The sequence below is a fragment of the Zootoca vivipara genome, chromosome 7 (assembly GCF_963506605.1).
Source record: "Zootoca vivipara chromosome 7, rZooViv1.1, whole genome shotgun sequence".
In the NCBI taxonomy this organism is placed as follows: domain Eukaryota; kingdom Metazoa; phylum Chordata; class Lepidosauria; order Squamata; family Lacertidae; genus Zootoca; species Zootoca vivipara.
The window spans coordinates 56,388,039-56,413,229 of NC_083282.1; the positions used below are offsets into that span (position 1 = coordinate 56,388,039).

Consider the following 25,191-nt stretch of genomic DNA (forward strand, 5'->3'; position numbering starts at 1 on the left):
AGCTTATACGTAAACCCGGCACTGAGTGTTGGCGTATAAAATCTCCTCCAATGCCAGCTGTTGAATTTTGCACTATTGTTATTAAATTTGTATACCGCCGTTCACTTGCAGATCTCAGGGCGGTTCACAACATAAACATACAAGATACAAGATACAACATACAAGATAAAAACACAAAATGCATGATAGAAACAAGAATGAGAAAGCACAAACCAATAACCCCTCTCCTTGTTGTTGTTTAGTCGTTTAGTCGTGTCCGACTCTTCGTGACCCCATGGACCATAGCACGCCAGGCACTCCTGTCTTGCACTGCCTCCCGCAGTTTGGTCAAACTCATGTTCGTAGCTTCGAGAACACTGTCCAACCATCTTGTCCTCTGACGTCCCCTTCTCCTAGTGCCCTCAATCTTTCCCAACATCAGGGTCTTTTCCAAGGATTCTTCTCTTCTCATGAGGTGGCCAAAGTATTGGAGCCTCAGCTTCACGATCTGTCCTTCCAGGGAGCACTCAGGGCTGATTTCCTTAAGAATGGATAGGTTTGATCTTCTTGCAGTCCATGGGACTCTCAAGAGTCTCCTCCAGCACCATAATTCAAAAGCATCAATTCTTCGGCGATCAGCCTTCTTTATGGTCCAGCTCTCACTTCCATACATCACTACTGGGAAAACCATAGCTTTAACTATACGGACCTTTGTCGGCAAGGTGATGTCTCTGCTTTTTAAGATGCTGTCTAGGTTTGTCATTGCTTTTCTCCCAAGAAGCAGGCGTCTTTTAATTTCGTGACTGCTGTCACCATCTGCAGTGATCAAGGAGCCCAAGAAACTAAAATCTCTCACTGCTCCATTTCTTCCCCTTCTATTTGCCAGGAGGTGATGGGACTAGTGGCCATGATCTTGGTTTTTTTGATGTTGAGCTTCAGACCATATTTTGCGCTCTCCTCTTTCACCCTCATTAAAAGGTTCTTTAATTCCTCCTCGCTTTCTGCCATCAAGGTTGTGTCATCTGCATATCTGAGGTTGTTGATATTTCTTCCGGCAATCTTAATTCTGGCTTGGAACCCCTCTCCTATAAACACATTTAAAAGGGATATAAGATGCCAATCAGCCAAAGGCCTGGTTAAAGAGGAATGTTTGTGTCTGGTCCCTAAAGGTGTTTAATGAAGGTGCCAGGGGAACCCCTCTGGAAAGAGCATTCAACAAAAGGCGAGCCACTGCAGAAAAAGCCCGTTCTCATGTTGCCATCCTTCGGACCGCTCATAGAGGAAGCACATGAACGAGGACCTCAGATAATGCTCTCAGGGTCTGGGTAGCTTCCTATGGAGAGAGGTCGTCCTTGGGGTATGCAAGTGCTTAAAATAAACTCTTTCCTCTATCCTCTTTCTCTGTGCCACGCACAATTTTATAATCTTTCTAGGGGAGCTGCATCCCTTTGATCATTTTGGTTGCCCTTTCCTGAACCGTTCTCAACTCTACCATATCGTTTTTTGAAGTGAGGGAACAAGAACTGAATATACTAATTCAGTTGTTCAAGGTTGCATTCTCTCTTTGAAGCTCACTAAGATCACTTAGAGTTGGAATCAACACACAAACAAAAAAAAAGTTCTGTAAATGCTTTTTAAAATGTGTTTTAAAAAAATGTATTGAATTTTACATCACCATCTAGTGTCACTTTGTATATTGCACTTAAAACGTTTTATTTGCAGCGGTATAGCTGAGTCCTGGAATCGTTTATGCATACAGTGGTACCTCGGTTTATGAACACAATTGGTTCCAGAGGTCTGTTCATAAACTGAAGCGAACTTTCCCATTGAAAGTAATGAAAAGTGGATTAATCTGTTCCAGATGGTCCGCGGAGTACTTAAACTGAAGCGTTCATAAACTGAAGCGAACTTTCCCATTGAAAGTAATGGAAAGTGGATTAATCCGTTCCAGACGGGTCCGCGGAGAACTCAACCTGAAGCGTACTTAACCTGAAGCATGGGTGTAATTGGTTCCGGAAGTCTGTTCATAAACTGAAGCGTTCATAAACTGAAGCGAACTTTCCTATTGAATGTAATGGAAAGTGAATTAATCCGTTCCAGATGGGTCTGCAGCGTTCGTAAACCGAAAATTTGTAAACCGAGGTGTTCATAAACCGAGGTTCCACTGTATTTACATTTCCTATGAGGGATTTGTCTCAGTTAATTTTTTTGTATACTGACCTGTCTGTCCTGTGTAGAATGCAGAAGGCCATCAGTGAGTTGTCAGCATAAACCACATGGAAGATGAGCAGATAATGAATCCCCTGGGCCCTGATATTGGTGATGTTTAACTTCTACTTTATATACTTGCCAGCTAAGGTTTCACTTTATTCATTTGAGTAAGTGGGCTTGAGCCCACGAAAGCTTGCGCTGTCTTCTCCCTCCAAATCCACAGATTATTCACTGATTGTTTAATGTCATCAAACTTTCACTTTGTCTAGCTTTATTTACTTATTTATGCTACCTTTAACCAGCAATTTAAAGCAGCATTGAACTACTGGTGGAAGCAGATCTCAGGTTTATATTCACTGGCGAGTACCAGCTGACCAGAAGCCAACATATTCTGGAGAGCTGGGACAGATTTTTAAATAGAATCATAGAACTGTGGAGTTGGAAAGAACCATGAGGGTAATCTAGTCCAACTCCTTGCAATGCAGGAATCTTTTGCCCAACGTGAGGCTTGAACCCACGACCCTGAGATTAAGAGTCCCGTGCTTCCATGCTCTACAAACTGCACTATTTCATGCGTGACTCACTTTGTCTTTTAAAGAAGGTGAGCACATGACCAGAAGTTATGCAATGTAGGCAGGATGAGTGGTGTTAAAAGGAGAATATCACATGGCCTAGTAATAGGAGAAAGCTGTGAGGTCTGGGCTTTGGAGTAGGGCAGGGCAGGCAGACAAGGGAAATTTAGGGACTGTGGATTAGAGAACCTATGGGGCTTAGAAGTGGGGGTTGTGTTTTACATACCAAAAGGACCAGTGAAGCTTCAACTGCAGAAAAACCACCACAAGCCGTATAAAGAAATGTAATCTTTATTTTACCAAATATAATTTATCAGTTAAATTGGCATCTGTCAATTCAGTTACAGCAACTATAAATAATGAGTTTCTTTTTCTTTTAATAAAGGTGTAAACCAATAGCTTCATCGTCATTTGCAGCCAGGTTTAAATATACATGCATTTGAGTGCAACCGGTGAGAATAAAATTATTCTTCAACGCTTTGAGATTAAATTCTGTTCATACACACCCACTTTGTTCCCCCATCTCACCCCACTGCATACATAATAAAATCTAGGGATTCCACCCAAGTGACATGCACACACTCCAGCTCCTGGGCCTGGGGCTAAGTCTTGCAGCCAAGACCAGGAGAGTTACACTCTTTCACGGGATGCACAGACACAGACTTTGACTAGAGAAACGGATGTAATGAGGAAGAAAAGATGTTCAAAGGGGATTCCATGTATAAAGAAACGGATTGCTCAAATGTTACAAGGCTGAAAACTTAAGATGCATCCAACAGTACAACACATACAGAGGGGAGACAGATGAAGGCCATTATAGAAGTTTAACATTTAACAGCTATGGGAAGGCAAGATGAAAGCCCCGGGCCCTTTAGATAACACTGAGTTATGTTGACAAAGCCCATTCTTAAGCAGAAACCATGTTATTTACAAGTACTCCCAGTTGGAAGTCAGAAGGGTATCGCTTTCAGCTGTGCAAGAACTGTTATTCACATAAGTTTGACATCTTTATCCACATCTACTGTGCCACATAATTAAGGCTACCCTGCAATGCAGATTGAAAAGATGGCCTTAGATACACTTTTGCACTGTGGTCCCAAAGCTTTGTTCTTGATGGCTTGGTAAGAGGGCGCCAATGCTCAGGGCAGTCTGAAATAGGCCTCCTGAAGCCACAGGACTATGCTAAAACAGCCCCTGTTTAAGATTAACAGCCTCGAGAGTACAGTGGTCCAATTGAGCCCTTTATGCACCACTTTGGCACAAATTTCCATCCAGATCTTTCATTTTGATCACAGTTCAAGCCTTCTGAACTGGAGCAACGCTGCCTCCAAGAGTTATTTAGAAGGCCATGGTCCCAAATCCAAATGTTATAGGAAACTTGTTTATGCTCTAGCCCAGCAAGCATAATTGTTGCTAGCAAAAGCTGTCCTGTTATGCTTAGTGGGTTTTTTTAAAATATAAAAAGGCCATACACCTTTCTGAAGGCAACAGGTATTCTATCTAATCTCGGGCCTGTTAGGCATAGCAAGTCAAATCTAGTACCTCAATCTTCTTCAGAAGACCATTGCGTATTCCAGACACATCCATTCTAATTTCCTCTCTGCGCTTCAGTTTCATTTAGGAATTAAAGCCAAAAGGAGAAAACACATTATGAAATGATGCTCCACTGTGGAGAAGCTAAGTAAAGAGAGCTTAAGTCAGACATGGCCAAACTTGGCCCTCCGGTTGTTTTGAGACTACAACTCCCATCATCCCTAGCTAACAGGACCAGTGGTCAGGGAGATGGGAATTGTAGTCCCAAAACATTTGGAGGGCCAAGTTTGGCCATGCCTGGCTTAAGTAGAGTTTGCATTGAAGCAATGTGTTTGATTAGAGTGCCTAACAAGAATAGGTAGACATGAGCTACTCATTCGAAGGGTTCCAGCTACATGAGGACCAGAGCATGGGGCTTGCAGAACTTGTGGTGAGCATGGTGCACTTCAAAAGAGGAAATGCATTGCCCACAGAAATCTGTATTTCCCCCAATGTTCCCTGGCCAGCGGAGCTCAGAATGCAGTAAAATCCGGAGTGCTCAGGCTCTAGGTTTCCCAGTATTTGGAGTCTTCTACAGAACATTTGAGACTAAAAATAAATGTCATGTTTCCAAGATAAAAAAAAATGCTGTTTCAGTTTCCAGACAGTTACTCTGTCAGAATGGATGACATTTCTTCAGATTCACAGTCATAAAATAGAACAATTTATTTTTAATACTACATCCTTAGCCAGAACCTGCTAGTGTTGAAAGTGAGAGATGGGTCTTACTTGCTGCTATACAATGCACCCACAAACAAACCCAGGATGTGCCATATTTAGTGACCTCAACATAGAGAGGGTAACCTCTAGGAAGAGGGGTGGGTGGGTTTACACCAAGCTGATCTTCCAGACAAACACTTAAAACATACAAGTGAAGAGCTTTCATCCCTGAATAAGTGAAGACTTTTGACATGAACCAACTGCTTTGTACTATATAAGGATACAGATGTGACACGTCACTAGGTTGACTGGGAAATATCCAGCATCTCTGATGTTGCAGATGCCCTCAGATAACTTGTGTTGAGAACTCAGGAGCTGCAAAGCACCCACAGTTGACGTCAAAGTGCAGCACCATGACTCATCTCAACGCCGGCATTTAAAATTTGGAGACAATGAGAATACGAAACCAGTTGGTTCATCGTTTTTCAGATCAAAATGGACCATTCATAAACGAAGCAGCATAGAAGAGGCAATAGGTTTAAAAAGGCATTAGGTGAGAGCAAGCATCCAGGCTCTGTGTAAAGCAGTGAAAATCCAACTCTCCTTAACAGCGATAGGCAGTTGGATATAAGCTGTACTTTGTATCAGCCTTTAAAAAATAATGGATGGTCATGTTTTTGCAAGGGAACTGGCACTAAGTGGCAACTAACAGGAACAACGTGGATCTTAGCCATATCACTTTTAAGACTACAGTATAGTATAAAATAGCGGAAGTCCACCATAAACATCTCTTCTTGAGTCAGGCTTTTGCGGTCTCCTCAGCAGAGAATGAATCTGGTCTATTCCCACCAATCATTCTGTTATTCCGAGTAGCTCAACCTCCTTTAAAGAACATTCAATCTACGGTAGGATGCAACACAGTCAAATTCGAGTTATAGGGCAGTCTACTAATGGCAAGTGGTCAATTTTCTGAGCCATGAAGGCCTTGTTAGGTGGTCAAATCAGATGCAGTACTAGTGTTGACAAATTGAAGGAAGCATGCACAGAATCCAAACCACTGAATCCGACTCAGAATCCATTTGTGACAATAGGCAAAGAATTCTTGTACCTAGTTTAAATAACAAAGCAAATATGAATTGCATCTCTCTCAAACACACACACACACACACACACACACACACACACACACACACACACACACCCTTCACATTTAGTGTCTTGAGTGGGTGCAAACTGGGGAAGGTGGGATTTCTTAAAAATCTGATCAATTGTTCTGTAACTTCCTTTAGTTCAGATATTAACCATTATGAAATTGCACTTGGTGATTGTCTTTACATATTTTTCTTCTTCTTTTATCCTTCCTAAAACATTTTTTTTCCTGTACAAACTTGGCTTGAAATATAAACCACATAAAATTCCCATTGAAAATAATGAGAATCCAGTATCAAAGTTAAAGTCCCAAAGAGAGACAATGGGTGGCAAGCAAGGCTTTGTAGAAGGGGTGGGGGTGGGGGTGGGGAATGTCACTGAAGGAAAAGAGCCGGGGAGTGGAGATGCTGAGGAAGGGTAGCTTCAGTCCCCTACGTCTGTGTCTCGGTCCCCAATGAGCCAGAGAATATGGAAGCTGAGGGCCAGCAGACCTGTCCCAAGCAAGTCGCCCAGCGCTGTCAGGTAAGGTATAGAAAAGTTGTCCGGGTCCATGCCTCTGCCCCACATCCAGTGGACCATCCAATCGGCAATGTAGAGAAGAATGAGAACCTAGAAGACAGAAGCACAATGTGTCACATTAGCCACTGATGCCAAGGCCACTGGAATTGCATGCTTGGTCTTGAACTGAAGCACTAAAGCAAGCCTGGTATACACAGCATCTATATATATATAAATGTAGAAGGGCCATGTTTGTTATAGTCCACTTTTCTTAGAAACTGCTTTACCGATTCTGCTCAAATTTGGATACAGCGTTCCTTACCAATACAAGACTGTTTGCAGACCTTAGATTGTTAAGATCCCACCCCTAACACACCTAAAAACGCGATTTTCTCTTTTAAAAAAGCAAAATATACCGCCCTCAAGTGGACATCAAAGGAACAGATGGCAAATATTGCCATGATCCCGCCCACTCCTCTTCCTCCTCCTCCTCCTAGGCCAAAGCCTTTACAGACTAGGCCGAATGGAGGTACTGACTCACCTGGGTGGGGGTTGGAGGGGGGAGAGGGAGTTGGGGGATTCACAGGGATGAGCGGGGTGGGTGGGGAAGGAACAGAATAGGTCACAGATCGGGACAGGGTGGGGGCAGTCACGGATTAGCCACTGCAACGCGTGGCAGGGCCAGTTAGTTATCCAATATTTTATGATAATGCAAGCCCCAATTCAGTAATAAAGACACAACAGCCACTCCTGCGCAAATGTGGTGGATTAACGGAGACTCCCCACTTCTAGTAATGTAGTTAAGTTCCGATTCCAAAGTTACCCAGTAGATTTATAGGGCCTTCCTCTTCAGATGCTAAGCATCTACATCTTTTCCAGTCTCAGGGCCACATGCCCTTCTAGGAGCCACATGCCAAAGGGATGGGGCCAGAGGGAAAAGCAGGGAGAACAACAAAAGCAGATTTTCCATTTGTACAGCGCGTTTCTACATAAGCAGCCCCCTCTCTGTTCTTCAATCCAAGGAAGCGAGAGACATGGTCAGAGTTGAAGGACACATTCCAGACAGGCAAAGCCCTCAAGATGGTTGCAAAGCAGGGCTAGTGAGCTTGTGCAGACTAGAGAGATTCCCAAGGGCCAGATGGAGAGACTTGGAGGACCACATTTGGCCCTCAGGGCTGAGCTGCCTCAGACCCCTGTGCTGAAGTGTCGTCTTCAAAATGTGGCCAGCCAGCCCTGCTGTATTTGGAACCCTCCTGTTCATTCTGCTGAATGGAGCCCAGGACCTCCATCCCAAAGTCCTGCCCTGATGGCACCACTATAGTGGGGCAAGCAGTGGCAGCGAGCTGACTGGAAGAGAGAAGATTCTATAGCCTGAAATACTGCGGCCGTTCTCATCTCTGGCCTTCTCTCTCTACAGCTCCAGAACCTATAGCCAGCTGGCAGGGCAAGTGATGCTCTGCACATGGTTACTCATGAGAAACAACTGACTGCCCACCTCGCTTGCTGATGCTCCTCAGCCTGGTGGAGGTGTAAATGAAAGCCATTTAAAAGAGGGGGAAATGTTGCCTCTGGCTCTTACTGTTTTGAAAAGCTTTTCTTCCCACTCCCAAAATAAATTAAGAATTAGCCTGCTCTTTGTCATAAGCAAGGTAACAGGACTGGGTACAAGAGAACGAAAAATAGAAATAGAAAACGCAGAAGAAGAAGAAGAAGAAGAAGAAGAAGAAGAAGAAGAAGAAGAAGAAGAAGAAGAAGAAGAAGAAGAAGACCTGAACAAACAACAGGCCTGCTCAGCTGGATGGGCCTTCAGCTGGTGCCCAAAACCTCACAACAGTCAACACCAATCTCAAGGGGTGCCATAACAGAGGATGCCCTTTCCCTCACTGCCAGATTTAGGACGGTGCGGGCAGTTCCATCTCACAGGGTGCTGAGCCAAGTGGACACAAAATTGAGAAGATCCATTTGGGGCCACCAAATGTTGGCTTTTCACAGGAGCCATAATAATAATAATAATAATAATAATAATAATAATAATAATAATAATAATAATAATTTATTTATACCCCACTCATCTGGCTGGGTTTCCCCAGCCACTCTAGGTGGCTCCCAAAAGAATATTAAAAACACGATAAAACTTCAAACATTAAAAACTTCCCTAAACAGGGTTGCCTTCAGATGTCTTCTAAAAGTCAGATAGTTGTTTATTTCCTTGACATCTGATGGAAGGGTGTTCCACAGGGCGGGCGCTACAACTGAGAAGGCCCTCTGCCTGGTTCCCTGTAAACCTCACTTCTCGCAGTGAGGGAACTACCAGAAGGCCCTCAGAGCAAGGCCTCAGTGTCTGGGCTGAACGATGTTGGTAGAGACGCTCCACTCCTGCTTTTCCTGATTGCAGCCCAGTGGATTTCCACTGGCTCTGCAACCACCAATGGAGCCTCCACAACTGATTTTAGCACAAAGGCAAGTCAATATGGGAAGAGATGCTTCTTCAGATATTTAGGTCCCAAGCTGTTTAGATCCCAGATGCCCTTTTGCCTCGAAGTTGGAGAGGGGCAATGTTAGGCATATATAGCACCAGCTAATATGTGCTATAACATTTCCTGCCACAATTACAGTTACTGCAAATCACTATACGTAGTAAGAGAAATACTATCTTATGCAAAGGTCTCCCTCCAGACCTTTGGAAATGAAGCGACCTGTACTATGCAATGTCCCTGGAATGATAAGTTTACCAAAAGTTCCCTTCTAAACTTTCCAAGCGCCTGCAAGCACAGTGGGGGTCCATGAGCTGTATCTGGCAGGATGTCTTCTTTCTTCCCAGGAGAACTGCAAGTCACTTCCCTGAGGTTCTGTTCAGCTGCTGACATGACTGAGAGAGTCTGTAGCCACTTCCGCAAGTGACAAGGAAGTGGTAAGTTTTGGCAGAAAGTTCCCTGGCCACAGCCTCTCTTTCTTCCTGCACTTTGCAGTTTGTGCCCAAGAATTTTTGGAAGCCAAAATCTGCTGCAAGGACAGCTGAGAGTAATCAGCATCCATTTCACTAGCCTCGCCCCCACCTCCTTCCATCATTCATTCTGGCTGACTTGATAACTTAAAAAAGGTAAAGGTAAAGGACCCCTGACAGTTAAGTCCAGTTGCAGACGACTCTGGGATTGTGGCACTTATCTCACTTTACAGACCGAGGGAGCCGGCGTTTGTTCACAGACAGTTTTTCCGGGTCATGTGGCCAGCATGACTAAGCCACTTTTGGCGCAACGGAACATCGAAACCAGAGCAGCACATGGAAACACCGTCTACCATCCCACATCTCCTTTTCTCAGGAGGAAATCTAATTTCTAAACAACAACAACAACTGATTTTTAAAAAGTAGTAACAATATATTCAATTGTATCTTTGAAAACAATACTGTATTCTGTATAATGTGTCCCATTATACCAAAGGAGCATGCTGCAATTCTGTATACGCTCACCGTTCTAATCAAATTCCAGTCTCACCACTGACAAGGCAACTGACTTACCTGGAGAAGTGCTGCAGTCATGTAGAAAATGATAAAGATCAAGGTGAGTGTTGTGTGGCCACCTTGCATGGAGCTGATGGTGTAGAGGAAAACAAGATGGCCAGGAACCACCAGGAGGAAGAGCACGCGGGCAGACCGGGAATTCACATCTGCAGAACAGAGGCAAAGAGGCAGCTGAGGAGTTAGCATCACCACCATCATATTTATTAGTCGCTTCATTTCAGAAAGTCGAACTCAAAGAGACTTATGATATACAAGCATTAAAATCAAGTGTAAAACGCCCTAAAGATACAAGTAATATGTATAAAAGGGCAGGTTGGTTCACGTGGGGAGAGGTGGTCATCAACCACATGAAGCTTTATAGGTCAAAACCCGCACTCTGATTTGGGCCTGATTTGGTGTGACATGCTCAGATCGTCTTGTCCTGATCAGCAATCAAGCTGCTGAACTCTGCACCAACTGCAGTTTCCAAGCCATCTTCAAAGGCAGCCCCACGTAGAATACATTGCAATAATCTCACTTAGATGTTACCACAGCTTGGACAACAAAAGCTAAGTTATCCCACAAATTAATTAGGAGAAGCAGCCTTGACTTCTTCTACCCATTAGACAGAAATCTATGTTCTGTGTCAGGGTTAAAGGTAAAGGTAAAGGGACCCCTGACCATTAGGTCCAGTCGTGACCGAGTCTGGGGTTGCGCACTCATCTCGCATTATTGGCCGAGGGAGCCGGCGTACAGCTTCCAGGTCATGTGGCCAGCATGACAAAGCCGCTTCTGGCAAACCAGAGCAGCACATGGAAACGCTGTTTACCTTCCCGCTATAGAGGTTCCTATTTATCTACTTGCATTTTGATGTGCTTTCGAACTGCTAGGTTGGCAGGAGCTGGGACCAAGCAACAGGAGCTCACCCCGTCACAGGGATTCGAACCGCCGACCTTCTGATCAGCAAGCCCTAGGCTCAGTGGTTTAGCCCACAGCGCCACCTGGGTCCCTGTGTCAGGGTTACAGGATTAGAATTATATGATAAACAATCTGAATTCCTGCAACTGAAATATGAAAATAAGGAGTGTATTTTTATTTTGGATGTTCCATTCAGTCACATAATTGAGACTTATCTGTCACCAAGCGGATTATGAAAATTAGCTCACATTTGCCAGGACTTGTAGAAAGTCTGTGTAACAGCAAGCAACAGTGATCAACGAACCCTCAGCAAATGAATGTGAACGAAGCCCCACCCCCCCAAAATTCTAGTGCATCTTTGCAACAAGTTGCAATTAATTTCCAAGATTTTCTCTACATTTGTGATGGCTTTCTCTGAGCACATTTCTAGCCAAGGCAACAAAAAAATCCTTAGGAAGACACTGTATTCTGCACTATTCTGAAAACTGTAGTCATACAAAGTTCTAGACCAGGGATGGGGAAAGTGTGGCCTTCCTGAAGTTGTCTGACTGCAAGTCCCATCAGCTGCAGACAGCATGGCTAATGGTCAAGAACAATGGTAGCTGTAGCAACATTTGGAGAGCTACAGGTTCCTCTTCCCTGTCCTAGGCCATCTCAGTGAAGGAGAGCTGTATGGAGCCAGCTTTATGTTACAAGAAGGCAAAACATCACTACAGAATCTGGCAGGAATTGTACCGCTAGAAAACTTGCAGGCTCGCTCAAGCATTTTGTAATACTAGCAAGAGCTTCAAAATAGTTCCACAGATGCAGTTTGCAATCCCACGAACAACTAAATTGCTTTTAATTTGCATGAAGATTTGTTATGGAGAACAAGGAAATGGAAAAAAAACCAAGGGTTTCCAAAGACACAAGGCCAAACTGTGTTTAGAACTCCCAAAATTCTCTAGGATACAGGAGCAAGACAGGAGGAGATGTGCTTAGATTGACTGGCTTCCTACAGGGCTAGAATGGTGAATATTTAAGTCGGAGTCAACCGACAAATCTTCAGTTGGTCTTCCTCCCTATGAAGCAACCAAATCTTAGCTTCACTTTTGAGATGCTGTGACTTTAAAAGGACATATTAAAAGGGGGAGGCAGTACACTACACACATTGGCTACCTGAACTGAAGAAAGTGCTGCAAGGAGTTGGACACTTTCGCGGGGCCGCCTCAGAGCTCTCTCCAGGCATCCCACTCATGTGGAGGTAAGTGGAGATGCGGCTGGCTTGGACAGCCACCAGATTGCCACCAACACCTAGAAAGAACGAGGAGAGAGAGAACCATTGAAATAGCTTCCCTGAAGCATCCGGAACCAATTCCTGGACCACTTCAATACACTTTAAAAAAACAAAACAAAAAACTCTTACTACTAATTATATCCCATCTTTCAGAATACAAATCCTTCCAATGTTGGTGAAACAAGGAACATTAAATTACATTTTAAAAATACACAACGAATGAATCCATGATTAATTAAATAATGAAAGTTGTTCCCAGTAGGCATTTGGTGGTAGAAAGGCCTGGGACATGTGGGAATGTGCGATTGGTGCAAGTGAAAAGAAACTCACCATTTATAACCGGCGTAAAGACCGCCATCCCTGCAAAATTTGGATCTGACACAGTTTTATCCAATATCAGTCCTCCAACACTGTAAGAACAAAACGGAAGAAAGTGAAGAAAACATTCAGGGCAGAATAGCTATCTGCACAAGAGAGTTACTGCCAACTTAGCAAAATTCTGGTTTTCAATGATGCAACGGAATCGCTCAGTGAATTACTATGATTCCTAAACTTTATTTGAAATGTTTCTTTGAAGTGTATAAAGTGCTTTTGAATCAACTGACATCCAGTCATTTGCGGTCTGTCTTCACTGAGGACAAGAAAAGAATTAGAAGCAGGCCATTTTAAAGATGGATTTCACAAAACTAGTTTCATGTGACTAAATGACGTGGTAAAAGAGCCACTCTCAGTCTTACTCTGAATAGTTTGCCCAATTAAAGGGTAGACCCAATTTAGAACAATAATGCCTGCTTCCTCCCCCCCCCCCCCTCAACAATTTTACCTGCTTCTTAAGCAGCAGACAGACCACGTGGCTCAGAGTCTGAGGCCAAGACATCCTTCCTAGAGAACGGCCCCTTGCCACCTTCCTACCTGCTAATAGCCATGGCAATGATGACTGGTTCCCAGCCAGAGTACAGCACCTCCCGGGTTGCTGGATTCTTCTTGGCAATGATGATCCAAAGGGGCAGCAGGGCAACAAAGAAAGCACACACCAGTGGATTCACATAGGCTTTCTCCTCTGAGTGGAAAAAAGAAACCAGAGGTCAAAGAACCGCCATCGCGGTTAGTGGCAAGACAGCCACCATATTGCAGTTTCACTCATTGAAGAAGGCAGCCTGTTTTGCCCTGCTTAGGATTTAAATTTCTACACAAGGCCAAAGGGAATCTTTGATATCTGCAGACGCAAAACACCATTCCAATGAATGTAGTATTCTAAGGTCACAACAACTCATATTTATTTTAGAAGTTCAAAAGCACTGTTCCCTGCACTACACATGGACAGAATGCTATAGTCCCTGTTGGGTCACCTCTCAGTCCACATGGCTGACTGAGATCATTGCAGGACCAGTATCAGTTTAGGTGCAGTGAGTGCCTTTGGGTCACAAGTTTCCCATGAGTCCAATATGTCCTAACCTTCACTGTAGAGGGCATAAGGGTCTTGCTAAGGAGAACCATAGCACAGCAACCCAAACCTTCTGAAGTAAAAAATGCATTTGCATTGATACTTTATTAGATCTTCACATGGATGCAGTTAGCGCAGCCTTTCCCACTTCCGGCTCCCAGCTGGCAGGGACAATGGGGATGGCGGAGCTAGAGTTAGGCACTGGAGCCTGCTAGTGGGAGATTCAGCAGTAATGCACTCTCTCCCCTTGAAATACAGTGGTGCCTCGGCTTACGAATTTAATCCGTTCTGAAGGCACCTTCGCAGGTCAAAAAATTCGTAAGATGAAAAACGCCATTGGAAACGTGATTTCCCATAGGAATGCATGGAAACGGACAAATTCGTAAGTCAAAGCAACCCTATCTAAAAATTCGTGAGTCGAAAAATCCCTATCTAAAACCACTGCGGTTTCCTTTCGGATGTCGAGACATTCGTAAGCGCTCAGCCATTAGCCCCATTTGTAAGTCGAAAAATTCGGTTGTCGAGTCGTTCGTAAGTCGAGGTACCACTGTAGGCAGTTTAGATATTTCTGGAGTAGTATATTATCATCTGTCCTCCAGGTCAAAAATACTTGGATACTTTTCAAGTAGTACCATCTCCCATATGCACAGACATCTGTGGCAGCTGTTACTGTTATTCTTAATATACAACTAAAGCAGAGGAATGTAGTTGAATCCCCACCAAAACAGCCATTCAAAAACAGGACAGAAGAACTTTTTTTCTCATAATCTCCGCAGTAATAAACTACAGATGTTTGAGCAGATGTAAAGACGGCTCACTGAAAAACATGATTTGGGAACAGAGAATCAGCAACCTTCCCTTCCCTCTCCATTCCACTGTCAGAACTACTCGTGGTTTAAAGTTACATGTCAAATGCAACTTTAAAGCCAATGTCAAACAATGGCTCCCCTGGAAAGGCAAAAAAGTCGAAACCACGGTTACGAGGGAACCTGGTTGGCATTAATCATGGTTAGTGTGCGTGCACATGTACGGTAACAGGAGAAGTGGGATGGAAATGAGGACAGAGGAAAGGTAGCACACATCCGATTTGCAAGCCATGCTTGCAGGGAGCCAGCATCAGGTGTGCGTCAGACACCAGTACAAATGTGAATTCACCTTATAAATGAGACTGCTGGGAATAGGCTTGGGAATTTTATAGGGAATGAACAGAATGATTCATACAGAACATGGTCATGCAATTGCCTTCAGCTTACCTAGTTCAATGTAGAGACCCCAGCTGATTCCAGAGAGCAGGGCAAGTGTGATGAGGTCACCGAGACTGGCAGCTATAGGCGTAGCCACATTATCAGGGTTGATGCCCATCTTTCTGGAGCCAATGATTACGCCAATCATGATCATGCCTAGACACCAGAGAAAGGAAATGTTTCAGTCTTGCTGCAAAGGTACTGCAAGCAGAGCAACTCTTCTTCCCTCCTTATATAGCGTTTGCTCCTTACCCAGCACAAGGGAGGCTATGAAGGCTGTGGCCACACTACTGGCACAGAGGAGAATGGCATGGCCAATGCTGAAGTGCCCATCTGGGATCCAGCCAAATATCACTGCAGCAATTGAAGCCAGAAAGCCAACCACCGTTGCTTGAACCTAGAAGATGCAGATAGGCATTAGTCGGAGAAAAAGAACTTGAAGCTCCTATTCCCATTTGTGCAGAATCATTCAGGAAACTACTGCAATTTAACAGCAGTCATACAGGTTACTGACCAACACTGCATGCTCACTGTTGCTGGAGCCAGCCAAGCCAGCTCTTTTGCTCTGAAGACACAGGCTTCCTATTCTTTGGGTCAAACACAAAGGATACACATCTTCTTCCAGGCTATGGCAGGAGGGGAGGGTGGGGCATGGAGAGACATTCTTTTTGCACACAGACCCTAAATATTGCAAACAAATCCGATAGCAGGGGTGTCTGGCACTATGCTGCTCATTCTTTAGAGCTGGTGATAACATGATGGAGGCATTCAGAAATTGTAGAGAAACTGACAGTTAGGACTTTAGTTTCCTTACAAGCTGCCCTTCATGTTTAAAGATATCACACTCTTGCCCAAAATTCACCTGAATCAGAGCCATGTTCCCTGTTATCATCTTCCAAAGCTCTTTGGGAGTGTCCATTTGCCCAATATTAGCCTGCAAGATAAAACAGAGATTAAACATTATATTTCAACATAAATCAAATGGACCAATGCATTCTGAACTGGTTTTCAAAGGATGCGTACAGCTAAACCACAGATTTTAATATGTAGGGAGCTAGTAGCCTATTATGAGTCTAGGCTTGGGCCATTTTGGCATGTGGATCAGTTGAAGTAGTTATTATTATTATTACATTCATTCATATACCTTGCATGTATAACTATATATAAGTTTAGTTGCCCTGGTCCCACAGCCAAAGATAAACTCAGGTTCAGCAAAAAGGTCCAACTCAAGGTTAGAAGAACTGGGAGTGAACTTCCACAGCATATTGATTTTTTTATGGAGTAATGCACAGCAGTGCAATAGGCAAACTGTACCAGAGAAAACTCCAATTCTTTGATCAGAAAAAAACCAGTTGCCTTTTATTCCAACTGAAGATATGGAAGGGAAGATAATGATTTACATTATGTGAGGTGGTATACCACTTGCTGTTTAAGACGCAGAATCCCCACTCCACCCGCATGGCTCTGTCCAAGAATGATTTCCATTACTGCTCACATCATCAGTTATCACGAGGACTAGAAACATGCTTTTCACCAAGTCACAAGGGACTTAAAAAGAGCCAAGTTAACACAGCAGAGCTATAGATCTGAAATAATGGGTAGCCTTAGATACATAATGCCTTAAAGAGGTTGCTAACAGTTATTGTAAAAATATATTGTGCAACTTTTCATGTTTTCTGGGTCCCAGGACCCAACACCACTGTGCTCAGTTGAGCATATCATGGACATGCTCCCCTTTGACTTATGCTTAATTTCATTTATTGAAATCTTGAAAATTGAAAGGGTCCCTGTGGGCTCAAGTAATGGAATTAAACGCTCGTGTCAAATGGACTCAAAGAAGAAACACACCACTGGCAGATATCCAAGAAGTAACTTCAGAAAATGAATAAAGCTTATCCAGAATACAAGCTCTACCCACTCCACAGCCTGCTTAAACAGTGAAAGTCCTTACTCTGTTGGAAGGGGTCCCTCATAAAATAAATTGGGTCAAATCTGTAACTCAGATACCACCATGGTTCTGAGTCTTGGAAGACCTGCTCCTTGCAGGCCTGACTGACTGCAGCTACAAAAGCTGAGGGTGCTGATGAGGCCAGAGACCATTTTGTCTGCTTTCCCAGTCTGGGCCAGGTTTTAGATCATTATCCTTTTTGACAATTTCTGAGCAGCCCAGGAGATACTGCTGCGCGACTCCTTATTGTGCCATCAGAAGCCATAAACCACCGAGTGGAATCTGTAATGTGGCACTAGGGTGACCATATGTCACCGGCTCAGCTGTGACAGGCCAGCTCTACCAGGCCTCCTCTCTCTCTGTTGTCACCTGGGGGCAGCCATTTTCTCAGGCTGCCTCAGTAGGAGAGATAGGAATCAGGGCTCATTGCATCCGCTTTGCCGAAGACTTAGCTCTATCAGGCACCTCCTGCCTCTGGACTGTGCTAGCTAGTCAATATAGGAACAACTGTCTCTAGAAATTGGTGCATGAGCTTAGAGTTTTATTTTCCTCTTCCCTCCTTCTCCCTTTTCCCTTGTGTGTTGTTTACTAATTTATTTGAATGTAACCTTGCGGGTAGGGAGTGTCTTGTTTTGATTCCATGTAAGCTGCGCTGGAAGGGACGCGGGTGGCTCTGTTGGTTAAACCACAGAGCCTAGGGCTTGCCGATCAGAAGGTCGGCGGTTCGAATCCCCGTGACGGGGTGAGCTCCCGTTGCTTGGTCCCAGCTCCTGCCCACCTAGCAGTTCAAAAGCATGTCAAAGTGCAAGTAGATAAATAGGTACCACTACTTGGACATAGATTTCCAGGAGCTGCTTCTCTCAGTGAGAGGGGGGGGGCAGGTCCCTGGTAACAACAACCAAGCTGTGTTGAAGAAAGCGACCTGGATCCGAACCTCCTTAGTGAGAGAAGGGAGGCAAGATCCAGGCGAAGGACTTTCTAAATGGCGAGACAAGAAGAAAAAACCAGTGGGGGGTTGGCAGAGGGGGTGCTGGGTGGAAGAAGTTGGGCTGGAGTGGGTAAGAGATGGAGTGGGTTGAGATGGAGTGTAAATGAGGGACTGATAAAATGGTCTTGACTTGGATTGTACACAGGAGTTGGTTCAGGATTTCCGGGGACTGGTCACAGGGTGAAGGAGGGAAGATTATAGAATTTATGGAGTTGAGTGAGATACTAGAATATGAATTGTATAAGTTAGAATAATTTTAGTGAATAAATAATAGGCTAAAGGGAATATTTAGAGTAAAAAGAAATTTATTATGAGGTAAAAATAATTTTTATATATGGAATTAGATTAAGAATAAAATGGAGATGTTTGTAATTGGTAAATAATGAAAAATTGCCAAATAGAGGTTGCTTTAGACTCGGAAAGGGAGGAGCGAGGAAGTCACAATTAGAATAGAGTCAGGAATATTAGTTGGATTTTTCTTTTTTCTTTGTCTTTTTCTTTTCTTTTTTCTTATTTTGCTTTTTGCCTTTTTTGTAATTTTTTCTTGTTCATTTTTGTTTCTTTTTTCTTTCTTTTTTTTGATGGTTGTTCATGATACGATGTAAGATGGTAATGTGAATGTAAATTTTAAGTTGAAAATGTCAATAAATATAATTTAAAAAATAAATAAATAGGTACCGCTACAGCGGGAAGGTAAACGGTGTTTCCATGTGCTGCTCTGGTTCGCCAGAAGCGGCTTTGTCATGCTGGCCACATGACCTGGAAGCTGTACGCTGGCTCCCTCGGCCAATAACGCGAGATGAGTGCCGCAACCCCAGAGTCGGTCACGACTGGACCTAATGGTCAGGGGTCCCTTTACCTTTAAGCTGCGCTGGAAGCCTTTTGGCTGAAGAATGGGCTCCCACTGCTCTAAATAAATATTTGTGGTGAGAAAAGTGTAACACACAAACTAGGAAATTATGTGACCAGCAGCACTAAGTACTTCTGGCAGCTGGTCAAAGGCCCATCACTGTCATGGAAATCATTGCCTGCCATTTCCTCAACCTTACATTCTGTCCATAAATCGTGTGGTCTTATTTTCCCTTCAAGCCCCTGTTCACCAGCACACGCAGAAAGAAAAACTCCCATCAGCAACGGAATGTCCAGCAAACAAAAGAGGCTTAAAGCAGCCCTAAATTAGACACATTCCACCAAGAAGAGTGGGATCCAAGTCACGCAGTGCTAAAATTGCTGCTACTTTTGCTGTGAATTTGGCCCAGAGACTCCTTGTTCTCGTGCAATAAGGTTAGGGCATCAGCATAACCTGGCTGTAGGCAAACACAAATTTTAATCCCCTATGCAGGAGAGAAAGGAAAAAAATATTAAATGGCAAAAAAACACAACCCAAACCCTATTTTGGGAGTCTTAATGCGCAGCTAATGAGAAGCTGTACTAAGCTTCCTTCCCACACAGCAAGCCTAATGACCAAGCCCCCAGAAGACCTCCTTCAAGAAGCCTCTCCTGATTTCTTCCCACTGCAGGTGGGCCCCCCCGTGGATCCTTTGCCCTGAGAAAGGAGTCCATGTGATTTCAACACATATGAACTCAACTGCAGTCTTCAAGGAAGCAAACTTTATCTTCAAGGAAGCAAACAGCCCAACAAGGACTGAAGCGGAGCTTTTTTCCACCTCTAGCACTGTCCTGCAACCTTGTTTTAGAAAGGTTTGCATCTCATCCCCCTCAATGCAATTCTGCTAAGGGAATGGTTTGCAAAGTGGCATCCAGGGATCTCTGTGCAAGCACCAGCTCCTCTTCACACAGATGTTCTCGGGCTGCTACACCTGCCACGTTTTCAGCATGGGGAAAAGCCATATCCAGATGTTGATTGGAACATGCAACAATGTCACTGGCTTTCCTACTATCTATCAATATACATGGGCTTCCTGCTTGCTGATTTCATCTATCTATCTATCTATCTATCTATCTATCTATCTATCTATCTATCATCATCTATCTATCAAATTTTTATTAAATTTTCTGTTTTACAATTTAGAATACTCATTTTACATCCTTAAGATATCAATGACTTCCCTTCTTCTCTTTCCATGGTTTATTTTACATATCATAAATCCCTGCATATTTTACAAAAACTATACCATTCGGTATTCCATTATTGCATCCATCAAAACTTATTTACACTGTTGAATTTATCTTAATGCTGCCAGCGTTTTCAGTTATTTCCCATATATTCAATAAACGTTTTCCAATCTTCTTTAAACGTATGTTCTTCTTGCTCTCTTATTCTATATGTTAAGTCTGCAAATTGTGCATATTCTGTCAGCTTAAGTTGCCATTCTTTTTTGGTTGGGACCTCGTTCGTTTTCCATTTTCAGGCTAACAAAGCACGGCTAACAAATGTTAGCATTTTCAGGCTAACAAAACATAACCATGTTTTGATACCTGGGAATTTCAGTCTGAATTATCCCCAACAGAAAGGACCCTTTTTTTGGGGGGGGAGTACTTTTAAACACCCCCCCCCAATTATTATGGATCATTTCCCAATGCTCTTTTACCCTTTTTTACAAGTCCACCACATATGAAAGAATGTTCCCCCACCTCTTTGCATCATTGCATGGAGGAGCCGCTTGCTGGTTTCCCATGGGCATCCCATTGGCCACTGTGATAATAGGATGGAGGGCTAGAGGGGCCATTGACCTGTCACAATAGGCTCCTCTTATGGTCCTTTTGTAGAGTCAAATAAGAAGCCTATTGGAAATCAAGCCTTATGAGAAAGTTAGGCATGTTTAGACTGGAGAAGAGGACACTGAGAGGTGATAGAATAGTGATCCTCAAATGTCTGAGGGGCTGCAGACATAAAAAAAAGATGGAGCAAGCTTGTTTTCTGCAGATCCAGAGGGTCGGACCCAAACGATTGGATTCAAATTACAAGGTAGGAAATTCCAACCAAACATAAGGAAGAACTCTCTGACAGTAAGAACTGCTTGACAGTGGAACAGACCTACCTCAAAGGTGGAAGGCTCACCTTCATGGGAGGTTTTTAAAACAGAGGTTGGCTGGCCATCTGTCAGGATTCTTTAGCTGTGATTCCCACATTGAAGAGGATAGGAAAAGTTTTCCCTTTGGGTCCCTTCCAATGTTATAATTCTGTTTCCAAAACTCAATGAAGGTAAGCTAGAGTGCTTCCTTAAAGGAGTAATGTCAAACTAGGATAAACAGCAGCTATGAATGTGAAGGAGACGCATTAACTCCACTCACAGCAAGCTTTGCCTATTTAGTGAACTGGCATTCACAATCAAACTGCAGACTAAGCCACAGAATGCATTATGTCAATATTATGCTGTTAAATATACTATGCCACTTACTCCTATCAGCCCATCACCCATTTCCATCACACACACACCCCACCCTCTGAATATACATAAGGGTCTGGTTACTTCTGTTTCAGTGTATCTGATGAAGTGTGCATGCACACGAAAGCTCATACCAAAATAAAAACTGAGTTGGTCTTTAAGGTGCTACTGAAGGATTTTTTTTATTTTATGCCATCTACTGATAGCATTCAAAGTGTGTGCAGGAGAGGGGCCCCAATACTATGCTTTGCCCCAGGAACGTTGAGGTTCTGCAGGCCACCTTACCAGCGGCAGGTGCTATTAAGCAACTCTGCTCCCTACATCCAAGGACTTGCCAGAGTGTCAAGAGGAGGGTGGGAAACAGTGAAAGGCTTTCTACCCAGCAAGAGGGAGTCTCATTTCCCTGCCAAGACTCTCTTGCTGCCAGTGACACTAAGCTCTGCTGGAATGTAGCAGAAGCTTAAGTGGTATGATAGCGGCACAAGTCCTAGGAAGCACAGCTCAGAGCAAGAACTATTTAGAGAAAGGAAATAGTGCCCAAGTCAAGGTCATGACAGAGATTGTTGGTGAGTTTATGCGAGATGTGTCAAACTCAAGCCCAACCTGCATTTGTGAAGAATTCAGGGTAACCAATTCAGATACTTTTTCAGGGTGGGTGGGGAGACCAAGGAAGGTGGTGGTGGCAGGATGGAGGCCGTAGAATAATCACTTTCCAGCAGCTGTTTACTTACTGCATTATTCTGGGAGAGGTACTTTCTGTAAAGTTCCTTTGTTCCCTCACACCATCAGATTTTGAGAATGGTCCCCAAGTGAATGATTGGAATACCTTCAGCCTCATGAGGTTATGCAGCCTTACTTCACATCTGGACTATGGCATTAAGGAGATATTCCAAGGCATCCATAGAAATAGATGCACTGAAACTCAACAGTTCCTGGGAAGGAGAGCTACACACTGAAAGCAAAACCTTATTGCATCTCCACTCTTGCCCCATCTATATGGCCGTTCTCTCCATCACTGGAAGACAGATAGTGGTCAAACTACATGTTGTTATAGTTGCACTGTTCTTAATGGTTTATGTTTTATCATATCCTATATAATAATATCCAGGTGTCTCTGCGTCCAGTCCGTGTGTCCGTGGGATTGCGCTACTGCGCATGGGCCCCACGGACAGCCATTAGGACTTGGAGTGCAGAGACACTTCGGAGAGGGGAGCTTGGTGCCCACTAGGCCCGGCAGGGAGACGAGCCAGGCTGAGGCGGCGAGGCGGGCACGAGGACCGCCTGTTCCCCTTCGCCGGGCACTGCTTCTTCTTCTTTGTAGGCCCTGATGGGAGAGGCGGGCCCAGCCTCCTCAGGGCGCGGCTCGGTGGCTCATCCGTGCGAGGAGCGACGCTGGCGGGAGAGAGAATGAGGTGGGCAGGCCACTGCGGCGCTCGAGGCGGGCTGAGGTAGGAGGTCCGGGAAGGGAATTCGTAGGGCTGCTTGCTGGCCTCAGTGGAGGAGGAAAGAAAGCGAGGCCTTCTCCTAACTCCTACCCCATCGGGTCAGTTCTATCCATTGGGACTTGGAGAGCAGACCCGCCGCTTCATCAGCTCTGTGCATGTCCCTGAGGTTGCTAGAGCAACAGGTCTCCTCTAGCACCCGTTACTTAAACGGGCTTCATGATACTAGTTTTTAATATTCTGTTGGAAGCCGCCCAGAGTGGCTGGGGAAACCCAGCCAGATGGGCAGGGTACGTATGTATGAATAAATTATTTATTATTATCATCATCATCATCATCATCATTATCATTATTATCACAAGTGCCATTGCTGCCATTGCTTTAAATTAAAAACAAGCACAGAGCACCCAAAGCAGATCAGGACTACAGTACTATGCATAGGGAGAGGAATGTTTGTTTCTTCCATATCTCACCTTGACCCCCCCCCCCAAAAAAAACCCACTACAGTAGTTAGTAGGAGCATCAGTAGCACAGTGGGGTGACCTGTGCAGCAAATTGGAATAGTAAAATAATAATACTTCCATTGCTTTGCTATTACCAAGGGGGCAGTAATAGGCCAGTGTTAAGCCTCCTCTCTCCACAAATTGTGGTCCCAGTGTGGATCAAGCCCCCCGCATTTGGTTGCAATTCTGTAAACACACTGGTGTCACTTCAAGTGACACCATTAAAGCAGCATGCAACTATGCCCAAGGTTTCAAGGATTTCAAGGTTCACAGGACAATTTGACCAAGCCTTTAAAGCCACTTATACAAGAATGAATGGAGCAGGGGCCAGGAAACTCAGGGAAGCAATAGCAGACATTGGTCTCTGCATTGTTCCTTACAGCTGTGCAGAAAAGGCTGAAAAGGAGTTTGTTCCACCATCCAGCCGATCAAGAGGTAGGTGCTTGGTGCAAGTTGGAATCAGTGAATCCAAGATTGATTAGGAAAAGCCAAGAAACAGAGGCGGATGCTTGCATGAGGTGCCTGGCATAACTCATGGCGCAGCAGACTCATGCCTCTTCCATATTGGCAGGGCAGGATACTGTTATGGTAAGCACTCTCACCTCATGGTCTTGCTGCCTACTTCAGCATTGGCAAGGGAATGAAGCAAATGGCAGCCTGTCCAATGCTGAGCTTGCACCATGAAGGTGTCCAAGCAGAGTGCAACAAGCATTGTTTCAAGGAGTCTCCATGCAGCAACACAGCTAGGATGAAAAAGCCTTTTGTCCCCACATTCTTTGGGGTGTGGGGAGAAGAACACCACCCACTGACAAATGGACAGCATGCCTATGCCAAGATATGGGATCCATTCCAACTCTGGACAAAGTATGCCTTTGCCTCTTTTTGCCCTTTCTGTACAGTGGGAACAATCAGCTTGCCTCCTTTCACAAAGAACCGGGTGGAGAAGTGCCAAGCAGACGTCGGGCATCATTCAAAATCATTGAACGGGAACAGAATGTCAGCATGTAACTTACCGGTAACTGTTTTAGTTGGAGAAAATATACAGAAAGACTGTAGCTAAGCAAATGCTGCATTAATGTTTAGATGTTCCAATAGCCAACAGAAATGGTGGCAGAGATGAGCCAGATGGTTAAGTTAGGCTCACAAAGCATTGCCCTAACCTCTCACAACTCTCTTGTACTTCTCTCTACATTACATGGGGGTACGCTACCACTTGGCTCTCCAATAGCATGGAGACATGGAGATTCAAGCAAATACGGCAGAACCCACATAATTTTAGGCACTGCATCCTCAATCACAGGCTTCTTTTCCAAGAACCAAACTGGACTAGCAGGGCAAGTGTTTGGTTCCACGCCTGTATTTGCTAATAGGGGGAACTGTTGGCAGGGTGGGATGGTGGGGGAGAGAATAAGCAGGTGCAAAGGGAAAGAGGGTTTCACTCCTGCCAGTTCTCCAGTACAAATCCCTCTCAACAAATGCTCCCCTGCTGCAAAGACCCCACCACAAGTTGCACGAATACAGGAACTCATTGTTTCCCCTCTTGGTATCTCCCCAGCCTATATTTCAAGCACACTTGTTCAACAAAGGAATTTTCAAGGGTATCTGAATATAAGAAAACAGATTTAATCCACAAACCAAGACACACACCCAGCTTCTCACCCCAGAATCTATTCCCAAAGGTTAGGTTTTTGGCAACATTTTCTGTGCAAATCAGACTAGCTTTTGTGTTCCTTTGCATCATGAAGGCCAAGAGCAGGATGTTTATGCTGAGGATGCATCCTTATTGTACTAATGAAGCAGATATATTGAAATATTAAGCCAAGGACAGTGGCTGCTTTTTGTACTGAAATAATTGCTTCTATACTTCCTTCTTCTTCTTTTTTGGCGATCACTCATAGCTGAGTAAGATTGTCTTCCATAAACACGGTTTATGTACTT

General features: G+C 44.1%; 1 protein-coding gene across 4 annotated transcripts in view; it reads right to left on the reverse strand.

Moving 5' to 3' along the window:
* Positions 1–3,037: 3,037 nt before the first annotated feature.
* Positions 3,038–25,191, reverse strand: part of SLC41A1 (solute carrier family 41 member 1) — a 42,780-nt gene continuing 20,626 nt past the window's right edge. For all 4 annotated transcript variants that reach the window (XM_035121430.2, XM_060277117.1, XM_035121428.2 and 1 more), the window contains exons 4-11: positions 15,885–15,956; positions 15,275–15,419; positions 15,032–15,178; positions 13,247–13,394; positions 12,665–12,744; positions 12,217–12,351; positions 10,159–10,307; positions 3,038–6,752 (exon numbers count right to left, since the gene is read on the reverse strand). In XM_035121430.2, the coding sequence (XP_034977321.1) occupies positions 6,567–6,752; positions 10,159–10,307; positions 12,217–12,351; positions 12,665–12,744; positions 13,247–13,394; positions 15,032–15,178; positions 15,275–15,419; positions 15,885–15,956 (1,062 nt within the window). In that variant the 3' untranslated portion in view covers positions 3,038–6,566. The remainder of the gene's footprint in view (positions 6,753–10,158; positions 10,308–12,216; positions 12,352–12,664; positions 12,745–13,246; positions 13,395–15,031; positions 15,179–15,274; positions 15,420–15,884; positions 15,957–25,191) is intronic.